Source organism: Danio rerio, chromosome 6, assembly GCF_052040795.2.
Source record: "Danio rerio strain M-AB ecotype USA chromosome 6, GRCz13ab, whole genome shotgun sequence".
NCBI lineage: Eukaryota > Metazoa > Chordata > Actinopteri > Cypriniformes > Danionidae > Danio > Danio rerio.
In genome coordinates, this window is record NC_141026.1 from 42095167 (window position 1) to 42108811 (window position 13645).

The 13645-nt window shown below is 36.1% G+C and overlaps 1 protein-coding gene across 21 annotated transcripts in view; it reads left to right on the forward strand.

Moving 5' to 3' along the window:
- Positions 1-977: 977 nt before the first annotated feature.
- The window catches only part of itpr1a (inositol 1,4,5-trisphosphate receptor, type 1a), a 69230-nt gene continuing 56562 nt past the window's right edge, over positions 978-13645 (forward strand). For 14 of the 21 annotated variants that reach the window (XM_087257678.1, XM_087257682.1, XM_087257690.1 and 11 more), the window contains exons 1-3: positions 978-1102; positions 8734-8842; positions 11019-11089. In XM_087257678.1, coding sequence (XP_087113804.1) covers positions 8751-8842; positions 11019-11089 — 163 coding nt within the window. In that variant the 5' untranslated portion in view covers positions 978-1102; positions 8734-8750. Of the gene's footprint in view, positions 1103-8616; positions 8843-11018; positions 11090-13645 lie in introns of all 21 variants that reach the window. The other 7 variants (XM_087257679.1, XM_087257692.1, XM_087257681.1 and 4 more) reach the window with 1 other exon arrangement.

The following is a 13645-nucleotide window of genomic DNA, read 5'->3' on the forward strand; positions in this document are numbered from 1 at the left end:
AAGATCACTCTGGTTATTTATAGGCTACATTTTCTGTTCAGGCAACATGGTGGCTCTGTGGTTAGCACTGTTGCCTCACAGCATGAAGGTCACTGGTTCGAGTCCAAGCTGGATCAGTTGGCATTTCTGTGTGGAGTTTGCATATTCTCCCCATGTTCGCTTGGGTTTCTCCAGATGCTCCGGTTTCCCTCACAAGTCCAAAGACATGCGGCAAACTAAATTGGCTGTACACTGAAAAAAAAATATTCAAAGATGATTCCTTGGATTTACACTTTTTTTACATTAAGTGGTTGTAAACAATTTATTTGGGCTGAATTTAAACAAACAAATTAAGCTGAACATTATTAAATGTAATTAGTTTGTTTAAATTCAACACAAATAAATTGTGTGCAACAGTTCTGTGTGTGAATGAGTGTGTATGGATGTTTCCCAGTACTGGATTGCAGCTGGAAAGGCATTGCTGTGTAAAACATATGCTGGATAAATTGGCGGTTCATTCTGCTGTGGTGACTCCTAATTAATAAAGGTGAAGGAAAATGAATGATTTTTTCTGTTCTGTAGCCTATTTAAGAAACAATTTTGTGTACCACTTTATATTAAGAACTCACTCTTGAATCAATTTGACAGTACACTTGTCAGAAATCTAAACATATAAATGAGTACAACACATTTTAAATGTAAGTAAGAGAAGTTACTAGCTATATGACTCCCCAGTCTCATCCGCATATTTTTTGCTTATTTATTTGCTCTAAGTGAAAGCAGTTTCTCTTGTCTCTACAAACTGTTCACACACACACAAAATAAATAAATAAATAAAATAATTTATTTCTTTCAATGGGGAATTTCTGGGTCTTGTAGTTCTTTAATATCGCAGATTATTAAAGTAGCCGTGAGGCGCGGCACCGCTGAAACACTATTTCCCAGAAACCCCTTGAACTCCGATGCAGACAGAGTCACTCGGCAAGCCGAAAAGAGACGAACATCATCGGGGCGATGGACCGCTGCTGGACTTGATGAAGAGTCGGGATAATAACTTTCTCAAACAGTGGACGCAACGTTTGGGAAAATACCGACACTATTGCCCCAGCTTCGTCGGAGAGAGGTGAGATCTTAGCTACACAACTATAACCGGACTACTAGAAGTTGTGTTGAGGAAACATGCTTTATTAAATATTTATGTTATCTGCGGGAGAGCATCGCGCGCGCCCCGCTGATCTGAACCCGCCCCTAGGTTAGAAAAGCTGCCGTGAGAAAGTCGCCTACAGAAAGATGAAGAAAAAGATACAAAGTCGGCGAGGACGACACAAGTGTGTCAACTGTTCACGGGTGATGGGTTTCTTCTTGTTTTATGGAAATGCTTCAAAACGTAGTATTAAAGAAGTCAAGGAAGGGTCTGGTGCCCTGAGTTTCTAAAATGACTGTTTCCTGTATAGTTAATGTATCGCAGCTTACTCTCATTACTGTCTTTTTACGCTTTGACATTGTTGACACGAGGATATAATTAGTTTATTTGCTGAAGGAAGATTCAGCTGTTGCTCAATAAGGGACAGTTACAACTACAACAGCATTATAAGAAGCTACATGCAAAACAACAAGTAACAAATGTATAGTTTTAATGTAATATGTGCAAGGTTTTTCTTTTGTATGCAGATGAACTGAAGACTACTCGCATGCAAATCCCTCCTCCGCTCTCTCTCTCTCTCTCTCTCTCTCTGTGTGTGTCTCTGCGTATTAACGGTTTGGTTGGCTAATCATTTGTTAATCAAATCAAGTTACAGGAAGAATCTGTGGTGAGGATACAAGCGTCAAACGAGTTACATGGAACTGTTACAGTCATCCTAAAAAACGTTCAGAGTTTTTACTTGTCATGTTTATTTTTTTTTTTGCAGTAGATTGCCATGTCAAAATATCTTAAATGTTGAGTGATCCACATTTTTAACAGTGATAGATATAGTGTAGAATTTAAAGGGTTAGTTCACCCAAAAGGCTGAGGGGTTAGTACTGCCAGCTCAGAGCAAGAAGGTCGCTGGTTCGAGTCCTGTCTGCGTCAGTTGGCATTTCTGTGTGGAGCTTGCATGTTCTCACTGTGTTCACGTAGGTTTGCTACCGGTGTTTCGGTTTCCCGCACAGTCCAAAGACATGCGCTATAGGTGAAATGAATCAGCTAAATTGGCCGTAGTGTAGCTATGTGAGAGAGTGTATGGGTGTTTCCCAGTACTGGATTGCAGCTGAAAGGGCATCCGTTGTGTAAAACATATGCTGAATAAGTTAGTAGTTGATTCCGCCGTGGCGACTCCTGATGAATAGCTGAAGGAAAATGAATGAATGAGTTCACCCAAAAAAGAAAATTATGTTGTTAATTACTCACTTTCATGTCATTCCAAAACCATTAGCCCCTTTCACACAGTGATACCGGTAAATATCTGGAAAATTTCCGGAACGACTTTACCGGTATATTCAAAAAAGCGCTGTTCACACAGGCGAGGACGTTACGGAAATTTTCCGGAAATGAGCATTCACACATATCCATTCCAAAATACCGGTAAATTGTCACATACAACCTTTAAACGGCTGCGCTTGTATTTGTAAACATTTGACTAAATTACAAACTCTGTGGATGATCAATATTGTGAACAACTTTCGCAGGATCACTTTCTCATGTCGAGATGTTCATAATATGTGCGTGTGCAGGCGCTCACAGGCTGTTTCAAAGGCACACGCCAAGCTAAAAGGTAAACAAACAACGGCTTATCATAAGCATCTCATCGATGATTATTTACACAGTTGGCATAAAGAAGAACATATAAACGTGATCTGACTAACTTCTAGCAGCTAAATGTGTCTGGAAAAATATTCAAAGGTTTTTATTCTCACAAACCACGCGGACGTAAATGCGTCTGACTGTTATGATTGGCTAAAGCAGACGTCTCACGTCAGCACGTTCTAGACGTGCACGCGCTTATTACGGGAATCTTCCTTCTGCGTTCACACAGCGCAGCATTCCGGCAAATTGTCGGTAATGTTACAACTTCTCTTTCCGGAAAATAGCCAGAACGAATTTACCGGTATTTTCAAAAAGGACCTGTTCACACATACAACCTTTCCGGAAAATTGCCGGCAATTTTCCGGAAAGGTCTGTATGTGTGAAAGGGGCTATTGAGACTTTTGTTTAACTTTAGAACACAAATTAAGATATTTTAGATGAAGTCTGAGGCCCCAGTTTACATTAATACGTTTTAGTTTTAAAATGCATGTTTTGCTACGGGTACGCCTTCTGTCCACATTACCACATTAGTTTTCGAGCCCAAAAAATGAAGCGTTTTGGAAATGCTGGTTTCAAAACACTGCTGCTCTGTGTCAGTGTGTTGATGGGGGAATGCAGAGACATCTGAAAAAGAAGCGTGGCTGCAGACATCTGATTGGGGCTTTTCTCAATATTAAGTACACAAAGTTCAGTCTTAAATACTTTCCTTAAGTTCAGACTTTGCAAGTTTGATATGGAAAATAAACTTCTGAGGACAGGTCGGGTAAATCTTCAAAGGGAACAGTGTACTTTATACCCTCATTCTCATCACATTGTTTATGTTGTTTTACTATCAAGATAAATTCAATATCACTTTTAACAACCAAGATGATGTCCAGTGGTAGATCCTTGATGAACTGTCTGACATCTGCTGCTCTCACCTGGGTAGGTGTGCTCAAAGCACCCGTTGACTGCCTGTAGCTCAGGCGTTCACATACACTACAGCGCATGCCAGAGTGTGTGTTTAGTCATGTGAGGTGCGTTTTAAGTGATGTTGTGTGAACAGAGATCTTTTCAGAAATGCTAGGTGAAACTCCAGTGGGGACGTGGATCGTTTTCATTCTAAAACGCATCAGTGTAAATTAGGCCTGAGAGCTCCCTCATCCTCCATAGACAGCAAGGTTCCCAACTTGTTTAAAGTACAAATAATTACCAGAAAACATCTTCGAGCCAGTTCATGTTCAGCGGGTCAAACTGAATATTAAGCTACGAAAATAGTTTTATACACACCTAAAACCAAACTAACAAATGAATACATTATGTTTGTTTTATCTGCATACAAAATTATTCTGAACCACAGAAGGCATATGGTCTGTTTTAACGATGTTTTTTGGTATCTTTCTGGCTTTGAATGTCTGGACTGTTGTTGTCTATGGAGTACAGGAGAGCTCTCAGATTTAATGTAAAATATCTTCATATGTGTTTTAAAGGTTAATAAATGTTATGGGGGGTTGGAATGATATGAGGATGAGTTATTAATAACAGAATTTTCATTTTTGGGTGAACTAATCCTTTAAGTAATAAAGTCTGCAACACTTAATAGAGCTCGGGAACATCTAAGTCACAGCGAATTGCGGTCAGCCATGTTTGTGGACAAACGCAGGAGCGCTCATTGTAAGCAGATGCGAAAACCAATAGAAAAGCAACCGCTTTATAATAACATATTTTGAAAACCCCCTCACAAACACTACATAACGTGTAGATACCTTTATAAATGCTCTTTGTGTATGCGAGAAGCGGATAATAAGCATTCCTTAACATTCTGTATCCATTAGTGAAGTGTAACTGGAGGTGCCGAGTACAGATGCAGAGGGGGCGGATCCGGAGTGGATCAAATGTGTGTATCTGCAATAATCACATCGCAAGATATGCAATTTTGAGTTGACTTTGCAGTGTATTTTTTACATTTAAATATACAAAACCATAAAGCATCACTGTTTATTTAACTTTGTAGGCGTTTATAACATTTAATGCATGATTCACTCCCCTACAGAATCGTCCCAATCAATCAAAATTAATACATTTGGTAACACTTTAGTAAACAATTCACACTATTAGCTAGTTGTTTTTTAGCATGCATGTTTTTGAGATATTGGCTTATAATCTACATATTCTTCATGATCTTATTCTGCATTCCTTTTAGAAAGGTTATCTCCTTTTCCATCTTTACAATTTGCATGCAGGAGTCTCTCAAATTGTCCTTGTTAGCACCAATCCTGACCTGCATTTCGTTGAGCATGCTCAGCTAGAGTTGAAAGTGACAGATCAATTTTGGACAAATAACTTAGGATGTCGGTTGTTTTTATTTATGTGAGAGGTACGAGCGTCGTTAGAATCACGAAGCACTTTCCTGAGAGATTTAAGTGATAGCTTTTCTTGTACAGCCTCCATCTTTCTGGGTATCAGGGAGCTGTCGGCACATCGTTATATTGAGTTTCTCATGCTGAAAGTTGAAAAATTTCCTCAGAGTAAAGAAAAAATATCTGAGAGAACATGTGATACAGTTAATGATAAATTATTACTTGTAAAATAGTAGCAACTGCTGACGCACACCCGGAGTTCACCCACACATGTCCTGCTTCGATGCCTGCATCATGTGACCTCCCTTATTCTACATCCCTAACCCAATATCTAAACTACCTTAACATCTAATAATAAGGAGCAAATTAGGAGTTTATTTAATCAAAAGTCATATTTAATGGTCTGCTAATAGCGAGAATTGAACCTTAAGGTAAAGTGTGACTATAAATTCTTTCTAGATAATCTATTTAATCATTTGATGAAATTCTATAGATATAGTAAAGCGGAATATATCGCAGGAAACTACAATATCGCAATGTCCTATTTTTTTTCAATATCATACAGCCCTAATATAATCAACATAAATCAATTCTGTGTTGTATTTTTAGCTTCTGTATTAAGTTAACAAAACAATTTTGGACTGGTGTGAATGATACAAGTGTGAATTTAAAATTAGAATGCATTTTGTCTTCCTTTTGTATTTATAGATGCATTAAAATTAGCATGTTTTTACAGTTGTAAACAAACACTGGATGCATATGTTTAGCATGCCGTTCCAATGCACTGAACTCTGCTGTCCAGTCAGTTAAGTTAATGAATAACTTGTTAACTTGTTATTTGCAACTGTTTTGTTATCGGACCTTAGTAAAAGAATTAGATTTTGGAAAGATTTTGAACCGCTAATTTGAGAAGGCTATTCAATATAAGAATTATGCAATATTATATATACAGTGCTCAGCATATTTGAGAACACCCCTCAAAAAATCTATCTTTTAAATTAGTATTTTCTATAGGGTGCTCCACAATATTATATTTGTGCATATACATTAGATTAGTCAGTGCTGGAGCCAAATCTGGAGCTAATCTAATAAAATAATTTACTATAATGGTTCAAAAATTAGTAGGCCAAACATTAATGTTAGGGAAAAATATTAAATCAAATTTTCAAAAATAGTAAAAATCAAGAGAAGCAAAAAAATATATAAAATGTTGTTAAAATGTTGTAGTTTTTAATTAGTTTTTACAATATTTAGCATGAATTTAAATGTATTATCTTTCCATTTCCAAAGATGTTCTGTGACTAAAGTATTATTTTAATAAGTATATCTGTTTAATAAATCTGTTTTGTTCAATGCATCAATATATTACCCATATTCACAGAGAAATGGATCAAAATATTCATTTTCAAATGGGGTGTACTCATTAATGCAGAGCACTTTAAATGGGCATTCAGGTTTCACAATAATTGAATAAAGATCAAATTTAAGATCGAGACCTCAGCTAACTTGTCTTGCTTCACATCATAGGTTATCACATGCCATTATTTAGTTCATGCTGTGCCCCACTTGTGGTTTTAGGCCAGATTATGCAGTCTTTGAAGACCTCAGACAAGGAAATTCAGTTTTTATGCAAAAATTTGTTTTAAGCAGTTTTGCAGAGTTATATTTTTACATGCTTTTTTTGTAAATAATACGTAAAACTGTTCTGTTTTTGCATTATATCCTGTATTTGTTGTTTGTTTAGATCTTATTAATGCCAAAGGGAAATTCACATCACAGCAGAGCTCTCCATGCTATAAAATAAATAAAGTAAATTACACATATAAAATCTAATTACATTCATACTGCACACCTTAGTTTCAAACAACGAGTAGACACTAGTCACTGTATACAGTATTAATGCTTTTACAAATCTGCATAATTCATCCAGTTTGGGACGACACAGTGGCGCAGTAGTTAGTGCTGTCGCCTCACTGGATAAGTTGGCGGTTCATTTTCTTTTCTCACAGGCGAAAAGAAAATGAATGAATGAATCATTTAGTATGACTTTGGTTATACCACTGTCGGTTCTAATTTAAATGGCACCCTAGGCAAAACCACCCCAAACATCCCCTTCGCCCATCCCCCAAGAAATAACGACATTATGTGGTTGACTTTATATTTATTTAAAATATTTATTATAAACACATTTAAATATATTTATTTATTTTGAATAAAAATAACAATTTGTTATTAAATTGATATTATTATTATTATTATTAAATAACAGAAATCAATTTTAAATGTAACTGAAAAACAACGTAAAGACACAACTGGAGTAATACTCTAAGACTTTTGCATAAATATTTTAACAGTTCTATAGATTACAAAAAATATATATGTTTTATAGAATTATCTGTTGTCTTAGACCTGACTCATGGCCGAGAATTAATGTTATGTAGACTTAGAAACCTCCCTGACATTTTTCTTCCTTTCTGCTTCATAGCCATGCTTATTCAAAGTAACATCATCATCATATTATATAAACTTTGTCGACTTGCATCTTGGCGCATATTATAAAGAACTGGAATAAGGATCAGCGCATGTGAAGCATGCGGGAATGGCTTTCTGTGCATATGGTTCAATTTGTTTTCACCAGCGTTGTTTCGGTTGCACATAAAGAATAACAAACTTGCTTGTGCAAAGGACGCCAAATGTGAGTAGCCCATGCATCTTTATTCTGGGATAACCACTCTATACACTTAAAATAAATCTTAAAAAATTAAGTAACAATCATAAAGTAAATTATATCTCAAAGCTTTTACTGGGACACGTTTTCTTATCTCCCTGTGCCGCCCTCAACAAGATGCCGCCCTGGGCGATCGCCCATATTGCCCATGCCTAAGTCTGCCATTGGGTTATACAGTCTGATCACTGTTGGTACAAATGACTTCCTATTAGCACTGGGCATTATTGCAAAAATGCAGTTTTGATTATTATTTTAAAATTGAACGATAACAATATAAATTTCTATATAAGTTGCTGCTTCCATATTTAAAAGAGTATCCCAACGATGACTGAAGCCACAAAAGTTAGAGGCTCCATTAAATGACATAACATATTTTCGGCCATTAAATTTTCGATGGATTTGGTTCATCTCTAATATCAACACACTTTTAGATTCTCATTGTTGCACATTTCTGCTGTGTGACTGGCTCTTAGATCAATATAGAGTAAAAAAAGTCCAGAGTTCATCATTGTTATTGACATAAATATTATCATGATTTGATATAAAATAGTTTTTCGGCCCAGCTCTGCTTCCTTCATCGTTCCCTTTATTGTATAGCTCTCAAACTCAATTCCTGGAGGGCCGCAGCTCTGCACAGTTTTGCTTCAACCCTTATGAAACACAGCTGATCCAAATAATCGAAGTGTTAAAAAAAAATCACATTCATTAGTTGGATGAGCCGTGAGCTGTCACGGTTAGAGCAAAACTGTGCAGAGCTGCGGCCCTCCAGGAGACCTATGCTTTAGTGACACTTCTTTGTACACTTCTTTGTTGTTTTTGTGGTTCTAGTCCGGCTTGTTTGTTTAATGATAAACTTGCACACGCAGACCTTGCCTTGACTCTTTGACCTCTGACCTTTGCAGGTGCTGGAGTTTTTGCCATGGTGGACAAATTGTCTAGTTTCCTGCACATTGGGGACGTTTGTTCCCTTTATGCTGAAGGCTCTACTAGTGGCTTCATCAGCACTCTGGGGTGAGTTGAATGATACTGCCTGTATTAATATTTTGGAATGTTTTGAAATCACAAGGGCATAAATAGTAATTGAAAACTGATCCAAGAGTGATTGTTCCAGCAAATAAATGATTAACAAGATGAAGCAGCTCATGTGTGAGAAGTCTGTGCCCTTTTCCCCCTGTAGTTCTTCAACCGTAACCTCCTTATGTTTTCAGCTGGCAACAATCTTGAAGGAATTATTTATGCAGAAAAGTTTGTCGTCATTTATTCACTCTTTTGATCTAAAGTACATGTATGCAACACAAAAGAGAATGGCTAGCATTTAATATTTTAAAAGGTTTTTTTTTTCTAAAATAAATTATTATTATGTTCTTCGTATCCGCTTGTTAAGTCTTCATGTATGAAATACTGTTTCCGGGTCCAAGCCGCTACTAATCGAATTGAAAAAATATTTGTTTACGACCACTTTTTAGTCATATCACACATTAAAGTGCATTTTACATAAAAGCATGGTGTACACAACAGTCTCTGGACTTGCTGCATCACAGACACCAATATTTTAACAATTTATAAGAAATTCATCACTTTCTGGCCATCATATATTAGGCATGGATATACATATTGCGATCGTGATTTTCAAAACTCTTTGTAATTGTTTATTATTACCATTTGTTGAGTCTCCCAATACAATTTGATAGAGCGTTTGGACTCGGAAGCCGCTTCAGGTGACATCACACTTAAAAAGCAGATAGGGATCTATGAAATAATAATTATTAATTAATAATAATTTAATTGTTATTTATTATTATTATTATTATTATAAATAATAATATTTATTATTATTTTCCCCAAAATGTTTTGTTCTTTATTTTTGTCAATTCTGTTAAATTTTTTTGGACACCATTTTAATCAACAGTAATCAACATATGTAATCAACATATGTCTAAATTAATAACATGTCATGAAAAATAAACATTTATTATTAACTTAATATAAATTTTACGTTTTTTTAAATTTCATTATATTCCTGTTAAATTTAAAACATGGAATGGGTGTGTAATTGTTAAATTATTCTTAAAAAATGAATTATAATTAATTAATTCATTCATTTTTCTTTTCAGTTTAGTCCCTTTTGAATTATAATTATTATAATTATTTTTGGTGCAATTATTATTATTATTATTATTATTATTATTATTATTATTATTATTATTATTATTATTATTATAATTATTATTATTATTAATATCACTATTATTATTATTATTAATATTATTATTTGTATTATTATTATTATTGTTGTTGTTGTTGTTGTTGTTGTTAATATCACTATTATTATTATTAATTTTATTATTATTATTTATTTTTATTTTTTATTATTGTGTTATTATTATTATTGTTACTTCAAGAAGTGCATTCAGTTGTACAATAGTGATATATTCTATTTATTTTATGATTTTTACAAAGTTTCTGTGTGTTCTTGACATGACAGTTTTTTTGCAAATTGCTGTTTCACATAATTGTGTATAAGGTTTACAATTATAACTTTGATTTAATCATTCAAATTTTGCTAAATTCTGTGACTTTATACAACACATTTTGTTTAAATGAATGGATTCTGTAATTTCATCTGTGTTTTCCACATTTTGGAAATCACAAGGGCTTAATATTCTTCATTAAACAACCTGTCACAAGACTTTTAATCGAGTGTACGAGTCTTGTGAACCACCGTTTTTTAAATACTTTTTTTTCATCATTTTTCAAGCATAGTAGCTACGTACATGAAGAGAAAAAAAAAACATTTCTGTTTCTGTTCCATGAAGAAACAAATGTAAAACAGGATGAAGATGAATAAATGTTTATAGATTTTTCATATTTGGGTAGGTGAGCCTTTTAAAGATAATAAGAGCATGTAGTTTGTTATGGCTAAATATTAGTCATCTTTGATGTCTGGATAAGTATATCCAGCTGTCAGCAGTTTAACCCTATGTGTGTGTGTGTGTGTGTTTTGGCTGACCGGTTGAGGAATTTGGATTATGTCCAGTAAGCTGCTGCTTTGGGCCAAAAAAGGCTAAATACGAGCACACATTTACAATTGAACATCTCTGTTTACTCACTCAAACACACACACAGATGCTCAGACAGGCCAAAAAGTACAATCTCTTCAAAATATATATTTTTTTGTTTTAATCAGGTTGGTTGATGACCGATGTGTTGTTCAACCAGATGCCGGAGACCTGAATAACCCACCTAAAAAGTTTCGGGGTGAGTAGTTGTGTCTGTGTCTGTGTCTGTGTCTGTGTCTGTGTCTGTGTGTGTGTGTGTGTGTGTGTGTGTGTGTGTGTGTGTTTAGCTGGTTTATTTTCAGTGAAGACAGGAAGTTCAGTTATATTGGACTTTGAAGCCAAAGGGCACATACACTCTGGAGAAATGTTTGTCATTTCCACAAAAGCCACTAAATTTATCAAGCTGTCCTTCATTCTTAGTAATTACCATTGTATTCTGAAACTTGTTATTGTCAAACATAAATCAATGTAGAACAGTCTGATCTCATTTCTGCGGACATTAGCTTTGTTGTGGAAATTGTTACCAACACAGAGATTTTAAGAATGATTGCATTTTATAAGGTTGTGTGTGCTTGAGTCTAACTCCAAACTCTCCACATCACTCTAATGCATCTGCTGGTGACACTGAGAAGCTGCTTCAAGAGAAGTATGTGTGTGTGTGTGTGTGTGTGTGTGTTAATACATCAGTTTGTAAAACTAGTTGGCCACGGAGTATTAGTGAAGTACTCAGTCTAAAAATGAAAATCCAGTCATGGATTATATAACCCTTTTTTACTTGGAATCATTCTACATAAAAAGCATGGCGTAAAATTCTAACACAAAGGTACCAGTGAAACTACTGGATTTACTGCTTTATTTCAAGTCTTCTGAAGTCAAATGATCAAAGTGGTTAGTCAGTGCTGTTATTGTAAAATCTCTTAAATGTTACTCTTATTTGTGCATGTTAAGACTCTGCACATCATGAAGCGTGAAAAGAAAATATTTCGTTTTATGTTACAGTTTTTTGTAAACAAACACAGTGAATCAAATTTCAGTATTCAAGAAGTGCAACTGAGATACTTCCATTCAGAACAGTCAGACTTCAGTAAGATTTTAAAATGTTTTTGGGAGAAAGGGTTAAAAAAAATTGATGCTCTCCATGGTGGCATTTTTTAAATTAAAAGTTTACATGTAAAACAGTACGATTTTGGGCGAGGCAGTGGCGCAGTAGGTAGTGCTGTCGCCTCACAGCAAGAAGGTTGCTGGGTCGCTGGTTCGAACCTTGGCTCAGTGGGCGTTCCTGTGTGGGGTTTGCATGTTCTCCCTGCCTTCTCGTGGGTTTCCTCTGGGTGCTCTGGTTTCCCCCACAGTCCAAAGACATGCGGTACATGTGAATTGGGTAGGCTAAATTGTCCGTAGTGTATGAGTGTGTGTGTGAATGTGTGTGTGGATGTTTCCCAGAGATGGGTTGTGGCTGGAAGGGCATCCGCTGCGTAAAAACTTGCTATATAAGTTGGCGGTCCGTTCCGCTGTGGCGACCCCAGATTAATAAAGGGACTAAGCTGACAAGAAAAAAATGAATGAATGACAGTAAGATTTTGTAATGAGATCATCACATGTTGGGTTTTTTCGGCTTCTAAGCAATAAAAGTGCAATATATTTATTATATTAGATTGTATCTTGTTTATGTTTTATTTCTGGAAGCATAACATTTTGTTTATTGTGATTTACAGAAAACATACACTCACCGGCCACTTTATTAGGTACACCTGTCCAACTGCTTGTTAACGCAAATTTCTAATCAGCCAATCACATGGCAGCAACTCAATGCATTTAGACATGTAGACATGGTCACAGCGATCTGCTGCAGTTCAAACTGACCATCAGAATGAGGAAGAAAGGTGATTCAAGTGACTTTGAACGTGGCGTGTTTCTTGTTGTTAGGCTGGTCTGAGTATTTCAGAAACTGCTGATCTACTGGGAATTTCAAGCACAACCATCTTGAGGGTTTACAGAGAATGGTCTGAAAAAGAGAAAATATTGAGTGAGTGGCAGTTCTGTGGGCACAAATGCCTTGTTGATGTCAGAGGAGAATGGCCAGACTTGTTCCAGCTGATAGAAAGGCAACAGTAACTCAATTAACCACTCGTTATAACCGAGATATGCAGAAGAGCATTTCTGAGCGCAAAACACGTCCAACCTTGAGGTGGATGGGCTACAGCAGCAGAAGACCACACCAGGTGCCACTTCTGTCAGCTAAGAACAGGAAACTGAGGCTACAATTCTCACAGGCTCACCAAAATTGGACGATAGAAGATTGGAAAAACGTTGCCTGGTCTGATGAGTCTCAATTTCTGCTTCAACATTCGGATGGTAGGGTCAGAATTTGGTGACAACAGCATGGATCCATCCTGCCTTGTACCAACAGTTTACGCTTGTGGTGGTGTAATGGTGTGGGGGACATTTTCTTGGCACACTTTGGGCCCATTAGTACCAATTGAGCATCGTGTCAAAGTCACAGCCTACCTGAGTATTGTTGCTGACCATGTCCATAACTTTATGACCACAGTGTACCCATCTTCTGATGGCTACTTCCAACAGAATAACGTGCCATGTTATAAAGCGTGAATCATCTCAGACTGGTTTCTTGAACATCACTGTACTCAAATGGCCTCCATAGTCACCAGAACTCAATCCAACAGAGCACCTTTGCGATGTGGTGGAATGGGAGATAGATGTGGAGCCAACAAATCTGCAGCAACTGTGTGATGCTGTC